General features: G+C 49.0%; 1 protein-coding gene across 1 annotated transcript; it reads right to left on the reverse strand.

The window, feature by feature from the left end:
• Positions 1-8450: 8450 nt before the first annotated feature.
• On the reverse strand, positions 8451-9430 carry LOC136543949 (uncharacterized). Its single transcript, XM_066536259.1, has 2 exons — positions 9072-9430; positions 8451-8910 (listed from the first exon to the last, which is right to left on the reverse strand). The coding sequence occupies exons 1-2, from the start codon at positions 9428-9430 to the stop codon at positions 8451-8453; spliced, it is 819 nt and encodes a 272-aa protein (XP_066392356.1).
• Between the last annotated feature and the right edge of the window lie 9449 nt (positions 9431-18879).

Genomic DNA, 18879 nt, shown 5'->3' on the forward strand with positions numbered 1-18879 from the left:
GCCAGAGCTATTGATAACTTCAGTAGAGGTTTCAAAGTCATAGATCGAATCTCCTTCTTGGTAGGGTAGAATTGCTATTGTTGTATCGTTGACTAGTTGGGTGCCGTCATTCTTAGGAACAGTACCTAGCCAGTGAATGATGCAGTCTTGAGATGTTATGGTTAAAACAAGACCTTCCTGGGCTCCTCTTAGTGGCATTCTAAGCACTAGATAGGTGGATCCTCCGCGCCATGTCTGATGGGATGTTGCCATGTTGTGGAGTCCGAACGGAAGAGGACCCGACTTCTTTGAAGTATTCTGAGTGCACTCCGAGTAGTATTCTTGATAGGTTGACGTCATGTTCCGGAGCTTTGTCAGAAAAGAACTTGGTTTTCCAAAATAACTCGGACAAGACTTCGTCTCGAAAGCGGAACTTGAGTTTGAATCGGATGCGTGAAGTCGTGGAATCCGAGCTAGATTGGACATTACGAGCTACGCGAATCTTCCAGCAAGCTGATCTGTCATTGTCATTGAAATAAAAGAGTCCTGATGATGATCTAAATCTTTGAGAAGACAGCCTTGGAGTTTGCCATCGTCACCTGCCTCGCAGATCCATGAACCAAAGATGAAGATTGATCCCTTCGAGAAGATCATGTTGTCGAGGTCCATTGAGCACTCGGATGCAAAGTCACCGAAAGCCCCTACTTGGCGTGCCAGCTGTTGATGTTTTACCACCGATAGCCTACCACGGGGGTACCCAGGGCAGTATGTTTGGGCTTCAGCGTATGCAGAACTCGATGGTTAACGCAAGAGACAGTCGATTTATCCTGGTTCAGGCCCTCGATCGTGGATCGAGTAATAGCCCTACGTCCAGTTGGTGTTAGCCTTTGCATTGGATTGATTATCAAGTGTTGTGTTGTAAAATTATTGTCTTGAACTCCCGATCCAAGGAGCCCTACCCTCCTTTATATAGTTAGGAGGCTAGAGTCCTAGTCGATTTACAATGAGAGTTCCTAGTAGGATTACAGAGTAGTACTGCTACTAAGATTATAGGAGAAGAATCCTAATTAGACTAGGTCTTCTCCCTTCCTTGCGGGGTATCCCGTGGGTCCCGCACTGACACTTAGTTGCCTCCGTGCTTTCTCCGCCGTCGAGAACCCTCTAGGTGAGCTCGTCTCAACCTCCTCTTCCACCCTGTGCTTTTCCTATTGAAAATCATGCACCGTAGGTCGTGTTCCGAGCCTCGCCGACATGCTCCGTCGCCGGCCATGGCACGCCACCGCGTTGGCTTTACTATTCCAGCCAGCCACGCCCCTTCTTCCCTCCCTCCTCTAATCTCCGCCATCCGATCTAGATCCTACGACCGATATGGCTTGATACCCCTTCGCGTGGCCATCTAGCTAAAGAGTACCTGCATTTTTCAATAATAGAACCCGTGGTCGAAAGCGCAATCACAGGTTACGTTTTCTTCTTTGGAAAGCGTAGTTTCGTGGGTTTAGATCCAAAATACGTTTTCAGTTAATTACAGTTTTGTTACTGTTTTCTTTAGGCCATAACTTCTCTGTTTTAACTCTGATTTGACCCATTTAACTTGCGTTAGATTCGTAATTTCATAATCTACATGTTTATACCACTTTTAGATATTTTTTTAACTTTTAAAATTCGAGGTTAGATTTAATCTATTATTTTATTAAAAGAAATCTTGTTTAAATCATATCTTCTACGTTTTAACTCCATTTTAGCTCATTCAAGTTGTGTTAGATTCATAGCGACGAGATCTACGTGTTAGTAACAGTGGTTACCATGACACTATTTCTAGAATTTCATGGTTTAAACTCTAACTTGAATAATAAATATGCAACTGAGTTTTATAAATAAAATATGATTTATTTTACTTGAGTATTATAATTCAAACCTAAATTTGACTTAAATTATGTTATCTATAAAATATCTTATATATGTTTCTATATAATTAAAACACATGAAGCTAATAGTTTTATATTTTCTATCATGAGCAGATCTCTCGGTAGTTGTATCTTTTCAACTGTAGCTCCGATTAGAGTGCTTCTTGCGACTATGTGTTCATAGCGATGGGTAGAATCGTGTTTCAAACTCTTTTACTTATTTTTCTATGATTGGTGTACTATTCTAATTTAGATCTATTGTTTGCTTCGTGTATGATTGCATGGATGCTTGTGTGGTGCTTTATGATCATGTCCAGTCAGTGAGCTTTATGTGTTGATCAAGAAGGAGTTCCATTGAAGGTTTGGACTAGAAGAAGGATATAAGTTTAAGGCAAGTATACCATGGGATCTTCCTTGTTGTCCTATACACATTTAATCATTTAATTCATACTGCATGTGTCTACCTTAACTGCCATTAAGGATTTCGTAGTGCTTTGTTACCTTGTGCCTTGTTACCTATGGGGTATTACATTGGGTAGTATGATGCTAGTGCTCAACTAAAGCCATGATCTTGTAATTTGACTAATAGTATATGCAATAAACACTAAAAGATGTTTTTTAGCAACATGGAACAAGGGGGCTAGAGCATTGGGTTGTTTTATGGTGCTCTAGATTCATCTCCCTGAGGACTTATCTGTAAGTGATCATCTGGGACTTACAATACAACTGTAAGGGCTATATGGCTCTAGCTTTAGCTCGGTATGAGGACCTTTTCTAACTTGTTAGTGGTTACCTTTATTGGCGTAAGAATGGCTTGACAAATCAGGTATAGGACAGCCTCTACTCTTATGTGTATAGCCTTGATGGAATTGTGCCATTCGATAGGGGTTCCTATATCTGTTTGCCGAGTGAATCTAATGGCCCTAACTTGTTAAACGAACCTTTGAAAGGCTTCATAGTGAACCCTGCCGATCTTCCTTGGTAGTGGGTCAAGAGGTTGGCCGTCTCGGGCGAAAGGATAAATGACGACTCACAGTGAAAGTGTACAACCTCTGCAGAGTGTAAGACTGGTATATTAGCCGTGCTCACGGTCACGAGAGGCCCTGAAACCCTTACGGAATAGACGATGAACACTAATGATACTAATGATAAACATGCTCACTAATGATTAATGTTTATGCTATTCATTATTCATGTTTATCTGATCATGTGTTTGTGGGTTTATGGATAAACTTGTTGCTACTCGATTGCTAAAATCATGACTCGTTAAAAGCTAATTGTAGTTAAACCAGTGTCAGCCTTTTGAGCCTCATGAACCTCATGTTATATTTGTTGAGTACGACATGTACTTACGCTTGCTTTACTTTTTAAATCTTTAAAAAATCCTGGATGGGTACCAGATTGCTAGAGTTAGGAGGAATTAGGCTTGTGATCAACCAGTCAGTTGTCCCTGTGGATTTGGAGTCTTCGCCTGAAGATCGGAGTTGTCTTTCCGCTGTCTATACTATGAGGTTATAATCTTTATACTAAGTACGTTATATTACCCTTATTTGTAGCTATATGTGAGATTTGACTTTCTGGGCTCATATATGGTGTGGTTTTGTTCTTAAAACCGGGTGCTACAGTATGGCACCCATTATTTGCGTAACAAGTATATATATCCCTTGATACATCTCAGTTTCAAGGTCGTGTCACCAAAAAGAGGTTGACAGCAGAATATCTAGAAATTTGACAACTAATATGGTGTTGGATGCTTGGGTGGCATCAACGACAAGGAGAAGGAGATGCAGGTTCAAATGAAATGCCCAAGGCAAATGTATATTTGTAGGGCTATTGTGTTTGCATGCAATTCTAATTCTTGTGTGACGCCTAGGTTGGGCATCGTTGGCTTGATGGAGTAAATCTTGCGTTGCTTGTAACAACTGCAGGAAAGAGGGAGGACACAATGTAGTTGTTTAACGACCCCTACATCGGTTCCAAACAGTTGGAGCATAGTTGGAAAGTGAAGATCTAGCATAGTTACACGAAACTGCTTAATAGCTGGAAGGACGGGAAACATTGCAGTGATCACATCTAACACCACTGCAAGAATGTTTCAGCTTACTAGGAACATGCCCGTGCATTGCAACGGGAACAAAATAATGATCAACCACACTAGTATTGTGCCCAGGCTAACACGGTGATATTTTACAATACAAATCAAAATATCCAAAGCGGTTAGTAAATAAATAATCAAGTGTGATAAAACAATGGTTAATAAAATCTAGAAGTTAGATTTACAAAATGCTAACGTTAGGTAAAACTCTAACACCATATACAGAAGCGCTAAAACCAATGAACACCTACTTAACACAGAATTGCATAGAGTTACTACATCTCAAAAGTTTGCCTTGTGATAGGAAAACAAGAGGGTCAGTCCTCCACAATTCCTTAGAAACACCACGTCTTCTAGCAAGCAGTAAGCTTTGTGATATCCTCGAGCAGGTGTACTTGGATTCAGCTGCGTAGTCGACCAGCGCCTCAGTCCAACACAGTGACAACAGATTTTAAGATCATAGGTTGAGGATGTTGGGCCCGGGATCTCCCACACGGGTGAGCCGATCGCTCACCGGTGTTCTCGCACACAGACTACGGCTGGAGGTAGAACAAAGCGTACACACACAGCACAAGCACTAGCATTGGCCGGAGCTCTACAGAGGAGATGGCAAAACCGATCTCGCTCTCTTATATGAGTTGCAGTGGGAAGCTATATATACAACTCTACCCATCTAATCCTAGTACACAGACATGTCAGGCTGCCATGCTGCTACAGTGACTAGATGTTACTGCAGGGCTGACTTTGACGCCTACCCCTACTGTGGCTACAGTGCGGTAGGGGAGCCTTTCGGTGCATGCCCCCGCCGTGGCTACAGTACAGATGAGAGAGCAGCAGATTACTTTACAATTCTTCCCCTAATCCTGCTACTAACCCTAAAACCTCTACCATGCCGATCATCTTCTCCAGCTTCATGAACCGAAGACGACCGAGTGGCTTGGTGAGGACGTCCACGAGTTGCCGACCAGTTTCAATGAACTTGATGATGATCTGCCCTCTATCGACACAGTCTCTGAGGAAGTGGAACTTGACGTCCATGTGCTTGCTCCGGTCGTGGAGAACCGGATTCTTCGCGAGAGCGATAGCGGGCTGGTTGTCCACTATCAGTGCTAGTGGATGAGCTTCCACACCAGTCAGCTCGTCCAACAGCCGGCGCAGCCACACAGTTTGGCACGCCGCTGTGGCCGCCACCACATACTATGCCTCGCACGTAGACAATGCCACCACCTTCTGTTTCAGCGATAGCCATGCTATTGGAGCCAACCCGAGGAAGACAAGCACGCCAGAGGTGCTCCGCCGTCCATTGATGTCCCCCGCCATGTCTGCATCGTTGAACACAGTGAGCTACAGCCCACTTCCACCAGTTTTGGGGAAGACGATCACCTGATCCACTGTCCCCTTGAGCATAGTAGCCACTTCACTACGGCCTAGTGATCCTCTCAGGGATCCTACATGAAGCGGCTGATGTAGCCCACAACGAACGAAATGTCCATCCTCATGTGGACTAGGTAGCGCAGATCGCCGACGATGCTCCGATAGAGTGTTGCATCTACCTTCACTGTGGTACTAGCCTTCATCAGCTTCAGCCACTCTTACATCGGAGTCATGCATGGATTGCACTCAGCCATGCCGCTCCGCTCTAACAACTTCGAGGCGTATGCGCTTTGACCAAGTGTGAGTGCCTCCTTCCCCTGTCTCACCTCGATGCTGAGGCAGTAGGAGAGCGAGTCGAGATTGCTCATTTGAAAACGAGCCACCATCTCATGCTTGAAGCTGTCGATGTCCTCCGCACGTGAGCCGGTGACGATCAAGTCGTCCACATACATGCCGCCGATGAGCTCCTCCTTCCCCCATCGCCACGTGTAGAGCACGTGTTCGGTTGTGCACCGCGTCAACCAAAGCTTGCCCAGCGTGGTGTTCCATGCTCACAGGGCCTGTCGTTGCCTATAGAGCGCCTTGCGCAGTCGGAGAACCCTGTGCTTCGCTCCCTGGATGGCAAAACCCAGAGGTTGCCTAACGAAGATCGTCTCCGCTAGCTCACCATTGAGGAAGGCTGATTTTATGTCCAGGTGATGGACGCGCCAGTGCTTCGCTGCTGCCAAAGCCAACAGTAGTCGGATAGACTCCATGCACGCTATAGGTGCAAAGACTTCCTCGAAGTCGATGCCCTCGCGCTGGACAAAGCCTCGGGCGATGAGGTGCGCCTTGTGCTTGACAATGGCGCCACGCTCATCCCGCTTGACCTTGTACACCCACTTCAGGACGATCGGACGACATCCTAGAGGTGGATCGATGAGCTCCCAAGTCTCGTTTTCATTGATCACCTTTATCTCCTCTAGGATCGCTCGTTGCTAATTTGCATCGCACTCGGCCAGCGCGAACATGGGTGGTTCCTCTGTACTGACGAGAAGGAGCTTTGGGTCATTGAGCAGCCGACCCGCAGGCCTAAGGACCCTGTGTCACCGACGATGTCGTCCAGCCTATGGAACTACACCTCATCACCATCGTGGAAGGCATCCACGAACTTAGTGACATCGGTTGGAGGTGAGGCAAACTCGATCACCATCGATGGAGTCCCCTATTTCACTGGAGTGGTTAGCACAACACCTGGAGTGCTCAACACCTCGACTGTAGTGCTTGGCACTACTCCTAGACATCTCATCACCACTCCTAGAGTGGTTGGCACCCCTACTGGAGTGCTTGGCACTGCCCCAGGAGTGCTTGGCTCTATTGCTGGAGTGGTTGGCACCCCCTCTCTAGCGTCTCCAGCACCGTGGATGACCAAGTGCTCGACGACGAAGATGCTGGTGAAGCCACCAGCTTCCCCATGCCTAGACTGTCCTAGTCCTAGGCCGCCTTCTCGTCGAACACGACATTGCGTGAGACAACCATTGGTGTGCTCCTATCTAGGAGCACCATCGGTGTGCTCCTGTCCTCTAGCTTGGTGAGGACTGGCTTGGTCGGCACCACTGCAAGACCTCTTAGCTCTGCTATGGGAGCGTTCGACACCCGTCTTGGAGTGGTCAGCAGAACTACAGGACCGCTTGGCACCACTATGGGAGCGTTTGACACCCGTCCTAGAGTGGTCGGCACCACTATAGGACCGCTCGGCACCACTCCTAGAGTGCTCGGCACCCCTCTCGGAGTGCTTGGCACCACCCCAGGAGTGCTCGCCTCTATTGCTGGAGTGGTCAGCACCCCCTCTCTAGTGTCTCCACCACTATGGATGACCAAGTGCTCGACGATGAAGGTGCTGGTGAAGCCGCTAGCTTCCCCCGTGCCCGGACTATCCCAGTCCTAGGCCGCCTTCTCATCGAACATGACATCGCGCGAGACAACTATTGGTGTGCTCCTATCCTCTAGCTTGGTGAGGACCAGCTTCGTCCTCCTAACGTAGCCGATGTAGCCGAATGTCTAGAGGAAGGACACACTCAGGTTGCGCCCATACCAAGCTTCGAACAGCGTCACATCTTTCAGGGCCTTTGTGGGCATGTGGTTGAGGATGAACACCATCGTGGTCACCGCCTCACCCTAGAACCTTGACGGCTTGCTTTTGGCCTTCATCATGGATCGAGCCATGTCGACCACCGTCTGGTTCTACTACTCCACCATGCCATTCTGCTATGGCGAGTATGGCATGGTGTGGTGTCGCACCACACCCTGATCCACACAGTACACAGTGAACTCCATCGAAGTGAATTCGCCGCCACGATCAGTACAAAGCACACGCAACTTTTTCCCGCTCTCCGCTTCCATTGCCTCGTCCTTGCTCATCAGGAGTTGCAGCACATATAGCGACTGCAATCATCCTTGAGCAGTAGGAAGTATTGCTGACCACCATTTGTGGCTAGTGTGATTGGCCCGTAGAGATAGCGATAGATGAGCTCGAGAGCATCTACCGTGTGATACTTGGCCACCTTTGGGAACGACAGCCTCCTCTGCTTCCCGGCCAGGCAGCTGTCACACAGCTCGCATGTGTGCTTGATGTGGGGCAGCCCTCGGACCATCTTCTCTAGCCGACCGAGCATGTCGAAGCTGAGATGGCTGAACTAGGCATGCCACAACCACGACTCCTCGGCGTGCCGTGCTACCAGGCACACCAGCTGCTCCACCTTCAAGTCAAGCAGGTACAATCAATTTTGTGAGCATTTTACCTTCACGAGAAGATGCCGCTCATGATCTTGAATCTTCAGGATCCCGCTCTCGATTAGTACCTCGCATCCATGCTCGTCCAGCTGCTCGATGCTGACGATGCTTGAATGTAGTTGCGAGATGTAGTACACATTCGTCAGCGCGTGGTGCTCACCGTTCTGGCACCTGAAGATGATGGTGCCGCGCCCTCGGATCGCCACCCTTGAGCCATCACCGAACTTCACCATGCCGGTCACGTTGCTGTCGAGCTCGAAGAAGGCTTTCTTGGAGCCCATCATGTGATTGTTGGCGCTAGAGTTCAGGTACCACCGCTACTCCTGCTAGCCGCCCACACGTCCAAGGTGGACTTGGGCACGCGGTTCGTCGAAGTTGATAGCCTTCAGAGCCTTGCAGTGCCCTTCCACCGCCATCACCTCTCTCTTTTCTTTGGCCTCAACGTCGTGCAGTGCACAGAACATTGCCATCAGGAGAGTGGCCTCATCATCCTTATCAGCCCACGCTAAATGAGCCTCGGCCTTATTCTCCTGCTTATGATTTGGGCACTCCTTTGCCCAATGGCTCGTCTTCCCACAGCACCAACAGGCATTGGGGTCGACCTTCTTCTTCTTCTTCTTCTCCGAAGAAGCCTTGTCACGACGCTTGCCATCGCCACCATGGCTGGAGGAGGCTTCCCGGATTTCTTCATCCAGGAAGCCCACTCCTCCTTTATCAGCAGCAGCTTGCCGTTGTCCATTGTTGCTATGGCCTACTCCATGCGCTCGTCCACCGCCCGCAGACAGCCTGTCACATCCTCAATGGTGAGGGTGGACACGTCTAGCATCGTCTCTATGGAGAGAGCAATCTGAATGTACTTCACCGGAACAGAGTGGAGGTACTTGAAGACCACCTCTTCTTTGTCGATGGTGACACCGTGGCTCCTTAGCTTGCTGATGAGCGACTACATGCGGAGGGAGAAGCCCTCCATAGACTCATCATCCTTGAACTTGAGGTTAATGTACTCCTGCTCTAGTAGCTGGGCCGTCGTCTTCTTTGTGCGGTCGAAGCCGATGCGCATCGCTGCAATGGCCTCCCACACCTCCTTAGCAGAGTTATTCACCCCCAATAGCTCCCTGTACTCTGTTGGCACAGCAGCGAGGATAGCCTCCAACGCTGACATGTCGTCTTCTTCGTTGTCGGCGCCCTTGTCACTAGCATTCCAGAGCTGTCGGGCTCTGAGCTTGACCTTCATGGTCACCGCCCACTCGTCATAGTTGGTGCGAGTCAGCATCAGCCAACTGGTGCCGCTGACTTCCTGCACCATGCGCACGACGACCTCCTATTGTGGCTGGGCAGCCACAGCAGCGCCGCTGCTGTCGTCTATCTCCAAACCGTCCGTCATCGCCAGCGGTTAGTCCGACGACGACGCTTGTATAGCTCTGATACCACTTGTTGGGCCCGGGATCTCCCACACGGTTGAGCCGACCGCTCATCGGCGTTCTCGCACACAGACTACATTTGGAGGTAGAAGAGTGAGGAAGAATAGAGCGTACACACACAACATAAGCACCAGCGTTGGCCGGAGCTCTGCAGAGGAGATGGCAAAACTGAACTCACTCTATTTACTGAGTTACAATGAGAAGCTATATATACAACTCCACCCATCTAATCCTAGTATACAGACATCTCTAGCTACCATGCTGCTATAGTGATTAGATGTGACAGTAGAGCTGACTTTGGCGTCTGCCCCTGCTGTGGCTACAGTGCGGTAGGGGAGCCTTTCGGCGCTTGCCCCTGGCGTGGCTACAGTGCTGCTGCAGGAGAGCCATTTTAGTGCCTGTCTCTGCCGCGCGTATAGAGAAGAGAGCAGGAGATTACTTTATAGAGGAGAGATTTGATCGTATACCTTGGAAGTCAGATATTGTTTATTGTAATGATGGTTGATGCTGAACTGTCAACCATGTGCAAGAGCACATTAAGGGAGTGGGCTTTCTTATTTTCTTTTCTTGCGCAATAAAAGTTATAATTACTCGATTCTGTAGTTTCATCAAAGAAATTGAGAAATAAATCATCAGGCAGAAATCTTGCAGAACAGTATAAAGCATTACAAAAAAAATACCCTCAAGATATATGAAGAACAATCTTCTTTGCAGCATGTATAGATACTTAACGGGTTGACAGTAAAAAACTGCTGGCTTGCTGCGCTTGGACACAGCTGCTAGCCTTGTGGATTACCGTCGATGGACGAAGATGACTGCATAAAAACCTTTAGGAAGTACCTGTATCACCAGAAAAAATGGAAATCAGTACTTGGGAGTGGTACTTACTATTCATCATGCTGTTGTTGTACTGGAAATAGACTATTCATACTTTCAGTGAAAATATGGTTTTTTAGCATATGCTAATGACAAAACCCTTTGAAACAAGAATTTGGAGGAATTGTGTGGGGGTACAACCTCGGATACCCACGACAGACCATATAGGCTACGCCCCCAGGGTGGCCCAGCCCACAAGACGAAGCCTTGCAGGTCACGACTCTGCCCGGCGCCTTACACAAGACACCAGGAAGATATCCTGAAGATACCACAAGATATGTTAGGATACGTATGATCCCAAGATTCTTGTAATCTGTTATTACTTTTCGATTATCTCTCAGATCTAACCGACTTGTAACCCTGCACCAGGACTATATAAGGCGGGTAGGGACCCCCTCCAAACGCACGCAATATTATGCGATAGCTAATACAAGCCAATAGACCACAGGAGTAGGGTATTACGTAATACTGACGGCCTGAACCTATCTAACTCGTGTGTCTCTGTTGCCTTCTTGTTCTCGATCACACGCTTCTCTGCCAATCAATCTACCTTCGTGGGATACCCCTCGGAGGACTGCCAACGATATTCTGTCGACAGTTGGCGCGCTAGGTAGGGGTTTGCGTGTTGTTTCCCTTATCGAACAAGATGACTTTTTCCGCAGGCTCTTCGTCCCTCCCACAGTCTGGCCAGATCTTCAAGGTCGGATCCATCTCGTGGGTCATCAACGCTGATAGGGTCGAAGAGCTCCTCGAGCCGGTGCAGATCAATTCTACGCCGATCACCCCTGCACCTACGACTGCAGATCCGATCTCAGAGCCACCTCTGAGGTTGCCTTCATCGACAACTTGCCGCCCGCTTCCTCGCTACTAGAGGAGGCAGATCAACAATGACGATCTGATCGCATCTATCGATCAGATTGGTCTGAAGCTCGCCGATTGCCTGTTCATCACTGAGTCGGCTCTGGACACTCTGGTTCAGCACCGACCACCCTACGATCCAGATTTATCAGGGGCTGCTCGGGAAACTCTAGGGGCTACAGCCCTACCCTTCGGGTTCACCAACGCTGCCACTGCTTACCAAGATGCCCTAAGGGGCAGATTCATCGACCAGGTTGGAGATGTCCATCCTCCCGCCGACCAGATCGCTGACCAGCCTTCACCGCTCGTCAACATGCTCCGTGTCGGTCGACGCTCTAGAGTGTCCCTCTAGACCATCCTGGAGGAGAGTCCGGACTCCAAGTCCTAGGGCTCTACGGAGACCATCGCCAAAATGACCACTAAACTACTTCTTCCCCCTCTATTCTGGGGTGGCGCAATCTTGAACGTCAGCGTCGATAGTCCCCTTGAAACGGCAAAATCGAGGAGGAGCGTGTCGCCCACGAGAACCAAAACATCAACCATGCACAGCGCCGAGCAAATGAGGCTACCCTTGCGAGGGCCAAGCAGCAGCTTGACTCGCAAGGAAGGCCCCTCCAGCGCAACCTCGACGACGAGTTCGTCCGTGTTGATGGCCATGACGTCTATAAGACACCGAGCACAACCTCGTAGTGGCCGCCAATGAGCTCGCTCGGCTCCCGCAGACACCCAAGGTCACCAAGGTTGCTGCCATGCTTAAAGCGGCACACTGTTAGGTCAATGAGATCTGCTAGGAACAGAGACCTTCATACTCCGCAACTTCGATTCACCGATCAGCTACAACAAGAACCGATAGCCTCCAAAGTCGCTTCACCGACTAGCACCGCAACGACAGGCAACCCCTCTAGGGCGGAGCCAAGGGCAACCGCAATGAACATCACTGCCAACATGACCAGGAGGTCGACCAGGACGTCTGAGTGCACCTCAACAATCTCTGAGATGCACGACAACATATCGACGAACGCCGCTTAGGTCACCATGAAGAGGAAATACACCGCCGCTAGGAGTACGAGCAAGAGTACGGTAACCCGGACTCAGCTCTTGAGCTGCTCGCCACCGCCAATGCTGTGGACGATGGCACCGATGATCCCGAGGGGCCTAGAACTTTTACAAGGGCACTTCAAACACTTCAGTGGCCCCATGGTTTCAAAATCACTGGGGTCGAGCCTTACGAGGGATAGATGAACCCCACATAGTGGTTGTAGGCCTATGCCACTGCTATGCGTGCCGTTAGGAGAGATACCAGTGTCAAGGCGAATTATCTTCCCATCATGCTTACACCGACTGCGATGAGCTGGCTAACGAGCCTTGCCTTAGACTCCATCGGATCATGGGAAGAGCTAAAGAAGGTCTTCACCGACAACTACATGGCTACATGTGTTCGGCCGGGCACCAAGCATGATCTGAACCGCATTAACCAGAAGCCATCCGAGGTCCTCCGTAGCTACATCCGATGTTTTTCTAAGATGAGGAACTCTATTCCCAACATCACGGAAGATGAGGTCATCACCACCTTCATCCGAGGACTCCACCACCGTGAACTTCGCTCCAAGTTCAACCACAAACCGCCTACCGGGATTGATGAGATGATCATGATCGCCAACCAGTATGCTGACACTAAGGAAGTCGAGGTGTGCTTCAACGAGGATGCGGGCACTCATCGCCCAACACGCTGCTAAGATGACCACCCCGACGACCGATGCCACAATGACCGCCACTATGACGACCGTAGTTACCATCATGATAGCGGCCGTGATCAGCTAGAAGGACCCAAGTCTAGCCAAAATTGCCGCCGCCAGCCAGACCACATCGTCGCTGCAGTCAATGAACCTCGTGCCAAGCGCAACTATGACGAGCAGTTTAAGAAGATCCTTGATGGCCCATGCCCCCTCCACAAGAATGCCAGGCATAAAATGAAGGACTGCCTCGGTTTGGCTAAGGAGTTCCAAGACAAGAAGCTGGACAACGACACCAACGATGGAGCTAGAGGCCGCCGACCACCTAGGGGCAATAAAAATGCCTTCCAGGATCATGACAAGGTGGTCACCACCATCTTTGGGGGGCTTGCCTCCACTGAGAGCAGAAGAGAACGAAAGCTCACCACCCAGCAGGTGCTCACCGTCATTACAGAAGACGCCACTGCCAACCCTAGCTATCACCCATGGTCCAAGGTCGCCATCACCTTCAGCAAGGCTGACCAATGTGCAAACATCCCCTACACCGAGTGTTTCTCCCTCATCCTTGACACGACCGTCCAGAAAGTGCTTTTTAGAAAAGTGCTCATCGAAGGTGGGAGCGCTCTGAATCTCCTCTTCGCCGGAGCCCTAAATGAGCTGGGCCTTGGGTTGGCGGATCTCACACCCTCTGACTCCTCTTTTTAGGGTGTGGTACCTGGCAAGGCCTCCAAACCGCTTGGAGAGATCACCCTACTAGTACAGTTTGGCACGGCAAGCAACTACCGCATCGATCACATTAACTTCTATGTCGCCGACTTCAACACCGCCTACCATGCCATACTTGGTCGGCCAGCTCTGGCCAAGTTCATGGCTATACCACACTATGCATACCTAGTGCTGAAGATGCCTTCGCCTGTAGGAGTCCTGGCCCTATGGGCCAACCTCTCCATCACCTACGCCTGTGAGACAGAGAGTCTCGCCCTCGCCAAAGCCACTGACCTCTCCATCTAGATGGCTAGCGTGGTCACTAAAGCCAAGACAGTGCCCACCAATGACATGGAGATCCCAAAGCTGGAGCCTCCTTGTGCCTCTGCCAAGTCCAAGGAAGTCAAGGAGGTCGGCCTCGGCCTCGACGATCCCTCCAAGATCGTCAAGATTGGGGCTCACCTCGACCCTAAATAGGAAAGCATGCTCGTCTCCTTCCTACGTGCCAACACCGACGTGTTTGCTTGGAAACCTACAGACATGTTGGGGGTACCACGGGAGAAGATCGAGCACTCCTTGAATGTCTCGCCGACTGCCAAACTGATCAAGTAAAAACTCCACCGATTCGCGCCAGACAAGAAGGAGGCTATTAGGGTAGAAATAAAAAGGCTCCTAGCAGCTAGATTCATAAAAGAAGTGTATCATCCTACGTGGTTAGCAAACCCTATTCTCATTCAAAAAAAGAATAAAGAATAGAGAATGTATGTTGATTACACTGATCTTAACAAACACTGCCCTAAGGACCCTTTTGGTTTGCCTTGGATAGATGAGGTTGTAGACTCCACCGCTAGATGCGAACTGCTCTCCTTCCTTGACTGCTACTCCAGCTATCACCAGATCTCCCTTAAGGAAGATCAGATCAAGACGTCATTCATTATGCCCTTTGGTGCGTACTGTTACACCACCATGTCCTTTGGACTCAAGAACGTCGGGGCAACCTATCAAAGGGCCATCCAGATGTGTCTCAATCAATAGATTGGTTACAATGTCAAAGTTTACATTGATGATGTGGTCATCAAGTCTAAGTCTGCCGACAATCTTATCGCTGACCTCGTGGAAACCTTTGCCAACCAGAAGAAGTACCAATGGAAGCTAAACCCTTCAAAGTGCATCTTTGGAGTTCCATCCGGTATACTCCTGGGCTACATCGTCAGCGCACATGGCATCGAGCCCAATCCCGACAAGGTCTCTGCCATCACCAATATGAAACAACCAACATGCGTCAAGGATATTTAGAAGCTTATAGGCTGCATGGCTGCTTTAAGCCACTTCATATCATGCCTTGGTGAAAAATGGCTACCTTTCTTCAAACTCCTCAAGGCCTCTGAGCGCTTTTCCTGGTCGGAGGAGGCAGACACAGGTTTTGAGCAGCTGAAGTTGTTATTAACAAAGCCTCCGATCATGACGGTGCCACGACCAAACGAAACTCTCCTGATCTACATTGCCGCTACTTCTCGTGTCGTCAGCATAGCCATTGTGGTCAAATGCAAGGAGGCCGGGCATGCCTATAAGGTGCAACATCCGGTATACTTCATCAGCGAGGTTCTTAACGAGCCCAAGACTTGTTATCCTCAGGTCTAGAATCTGTTATACACTATCCTGATTACGTCGTGCAAGCTCCACCACTACTTTGAGTATTACAAGATCATCGTGGTCACTGAGTTCCCTCTGGGGGATATTCTCCGCAACAAAGAGGCCAACAGCCATATCATCAAGTGGGCTGTCGAGCTCGGTACTTACTCCATTGAATTCAGAAGCAGGCATACCATCAAGTCTCAGGCGCTTGCTGATTTCATCACTGAGTGGACTAAGATTCAAGAGCCTATCACCGCTACTTGTCCCGAGTACTTGGTGATGTACTTTGATGGTGCTCTCAACATCAACGATGCTGGTGCGACCATTCTATTCATCACGCCGACCAAGGATAAGCTTTGATATATTCTTTGGATACATTTTCTGGCCTCCAACAACACCGCTGAATATGAAGCATGTCTCCATGGACTCCATATAGCTGTTGAGCTCGGCGTTAAACGCGTCATGGTATACGGGGACTCCACGCTGGTCATCAACCAACTCAACAAAGATTGGTCCTGCTTTAGTGAGAAGATGGATGCTTATTGCGCCAAAATCAGGAAGCTTGAAGAGAAGTTCTATGGTATTGAGTATCACCATGTGGTACAAAATCAAAATTAGCTCGCCGACCACCTCACCAAGTTGGGCTCCTCTCATGCCGCGATTTCGCTAGGGGTCTTTGTTCAAGATCTTTTGGTGCCATCGATTAAGGAAGAGAAAGAGGTTCAGGAAATTGCCCTGTCGAGCAGCTGGTACTTATGGTACCTTCGTCGGCCGCTGATTGGAGGGAATAGTTCATCAAGTACCTCAGCAGTGCTGAAGTACCAATCGACAAGACTGAAACCGAACACCTAATTTGCCGAAGCAAACATTATGTGTTGGTGGACGGCAACTTGATGAGGAAAAGTGTCAAGGAAGGGCTACTGCAAAAATGCATCACCCAAGAAGGAGTGAAGCTACTTCTCGAAGTTCACTCTGGTTCCTGTGGCAACCACACGGCATCGAGAACCCTGGTCGGCAAAGCTTTCTGAGCTAGTTTTTACTGGCCCATAGCCATCTCTGATGCAGAAGACCTCGTCCGACATTGTGAAGGATGCCAGTTTTTTGCCAAGAAAATACACGTGCTGACACAAGAGCTGTAGACCATCCTAGCTTCTTGGCCCTTCGCATGCTAGGGACTGGATATGATTGGGCCTTTCAAGCCCACGCTAGGTGGTTTCTGGTACGTATACGTCGCCATCGACAAGTTCTCCAAGTGGATCGAGTATAAACCACTCGTCTCGGCTACTGCAAAGAAAGCAGTCGAGCTCTTCGAAGATATAATCCATAGATTTGGTCTCCCAAGCAGCATTATCACCGACCTCATAACTATGTTCACTGGCCATCACTTTTGGGACTTCTACGAAGACCGATGCATCTCTGTCAAATACGTCTCCATTGCCCATCCTAGAGCCAACGGCCAAGTCGAACGTGTGAACGGCATGATCCTTGATGCCCTCAAAAAGAGGCTATATCAGACAGAAGAAAAGCATCTGGGTAGATGGCTCAAAGAGCTACTAGTCGTGGTCTAGGAACTGCGCACTCAAGCTAGTTGCAGCACCGGTGTGTCTCCATATTGCTTAGTCTACGGCTTAGAAGCCATACTACCAGCGGATATTGCCTTCCAAGCACCCAAGGTGGAAAATTATGATGAAGAGCAAACCGCCGCTATTCAGACAGAGGACATCGACAGGGCCGAGGAGGAACACCTAATCACCTGTGTCCACATAGCCAAATATCTAGAAGGCTTGCGGAGATACTACAATCGCAACATCAAAGGTCGTACATTTGCTGTCGGCGACCTCGTTCTCCATTAGAAACAGAAGACGGAAGGGATGCATAAGCTCTCCTCTCCTTGGGAAGGGCCTTATGTCGTCAAAGAGGTTACCTGACCAGGGTCTTATCACCTATGTGACTTAGATGGAATCGATGTCCCCAACTCATGGCACATCGAGCACCTTATATGTTTCTATCCTATAAACGCTCTAGATATGTACTCTCCACTTTATGATGAATAAAGTTTTGGTCTCCATAATTTGTCTCCATTTTTTCTCCATTACGGTTTAATCTCCACTTACGGTCGTCGAGCTCTAAGCTACTCCATAACGCACTCCAATACAGAATCACCAACGTACTTCGCCGAACATGTTCTCCAAATTGTCGAACACGTTTCTCCAAATCACCGAACGTGTTTCTCCAAATCACCGAAAATGTTTCTCCAAATTGCTGAACATGTTTCTCCAAATCGCCGAACGCGTTTCTCCAAATCACCGAAAACATTTCTCCAAATTGTCGAACACGTTTCTCCAAATCACCGAACACTTTCCGCCAAATCTCCAAGATATTTCGTCGATCAGCGAGTAGCATACATTCTGTTCTATTCTCTATGGAAAAGACCCAGTCTCTAATCTCTCCCTACATGTGCTATGGTCTCCGTGCTCTATGTTATGGGTGGCCGGCTGCAGTTTCTTGGACACGCATGTTCCTCCTATACGTGCACAGGCTCTGCGCTCGACGTTATGGTCTATGGGCTAGCCAAGGCCGAGAGTTCAGTAAAGAACTAACTGCTCAAACGCCATTTATACTACGTTTATCTCCAAGTTATTTCGCCAACCACCGAGCAGCACACGTTCTGCTCTACGCTCTATGGAGGAGACTCAGTCTTCAATCTCTCCCTACACATGCTATGGGCTCTGCGCTCTGCGTTATGGGTGGTCGGCTGTGGTTCCTTGGTGACGCCTATTCCTCCTACATGTGCACGAGCTCCGCGCTCGGTGTTATGGACTATGGGCTAGCTAAGGCCAAAGAGTTTAGTAATGAACTAACTGCTCAGACGCTACTTATACTATGTATAATTATGTTAGGTTGCAATGATTTTTCACCAGAAATACTAGCAAGCTGCATAAACATGCACTTTATAACATTTATACAATTACATAAATGTTCTTTGTGCTCCCGCTCACTCTAACTACCCTCTCTAGATGTTATAGATAATATTATCCGAGTAGATCACCGAGCTCCGCCATCACCGTCTATTTTGCCGAATAGGTCTATGTCGTCGGCCAGCTTCTTCGCCGCATCCTCCACCTCATCCTCCAGCTGTTGGGTCTCCGCCTTGCCCAACCCTTCAGCGAATCTGACCCTTATCGCCTAAAGGTCAATGGATAGATAGTGGGACTGAACCACCGCAAGGGCGTGAGTAATGGCGGTAACAACAGCATCACGGTTGAAGCTCTTGAAGATCTCCCATGCCGTCTTGCACCTTTCGATGATGGTGTCCAGACATGGTGGCCTACCGTCGGGCTAAGGAGACACCTCCAGGTTGGCGTAGTCAAGCACTAGTTTGACTTTGGCAACTATGGCGTCGAATTTATCACTCTATGTCTGGGCATCCTGCTCCAGCACATCAAACTATGCCTTAACCCATCGATGATAATCTACGGGCATCACAAGAATCCATTGAGCCAAGGAAACTACTTCAGCAGTAACTC

The sequence above is a fragment of the Miscanthus floridulus genome, chromosome 3 (genome assembly GCF_019320115.1).
Source record: "Miscanthus floridulus cultivar M001 chromosome 3, ASM1932011v1, whole genome shotgun sequence".
In the NCBI taxonomy this organism is placed as follows: domain Eukaryota; kingdom Viridiplantae; phylum Streptophyta; class Magnoliopsida; order Poales; family Poaceae; genus Miscanthus; species Miscanthus floridulus.

Bases quoted from the DNA above. Each gene is read 5' to 3' on its own strand.
- LOC136543949 (XM_066536259.1), bottom strand. From the start codon at position 9,430: ATGGTGCAGGAAGTCAGCGGCACCAGTTGGCTGATGCTGACTCGCACC. The intron at 8,911-9,071 runs GTAGTCGCTCAT...AGGATGTGACAG, and splicing joins GAGGGCTTCTCCCTCCGCAT to GCTGTCTGCGGGCGGTGGAC.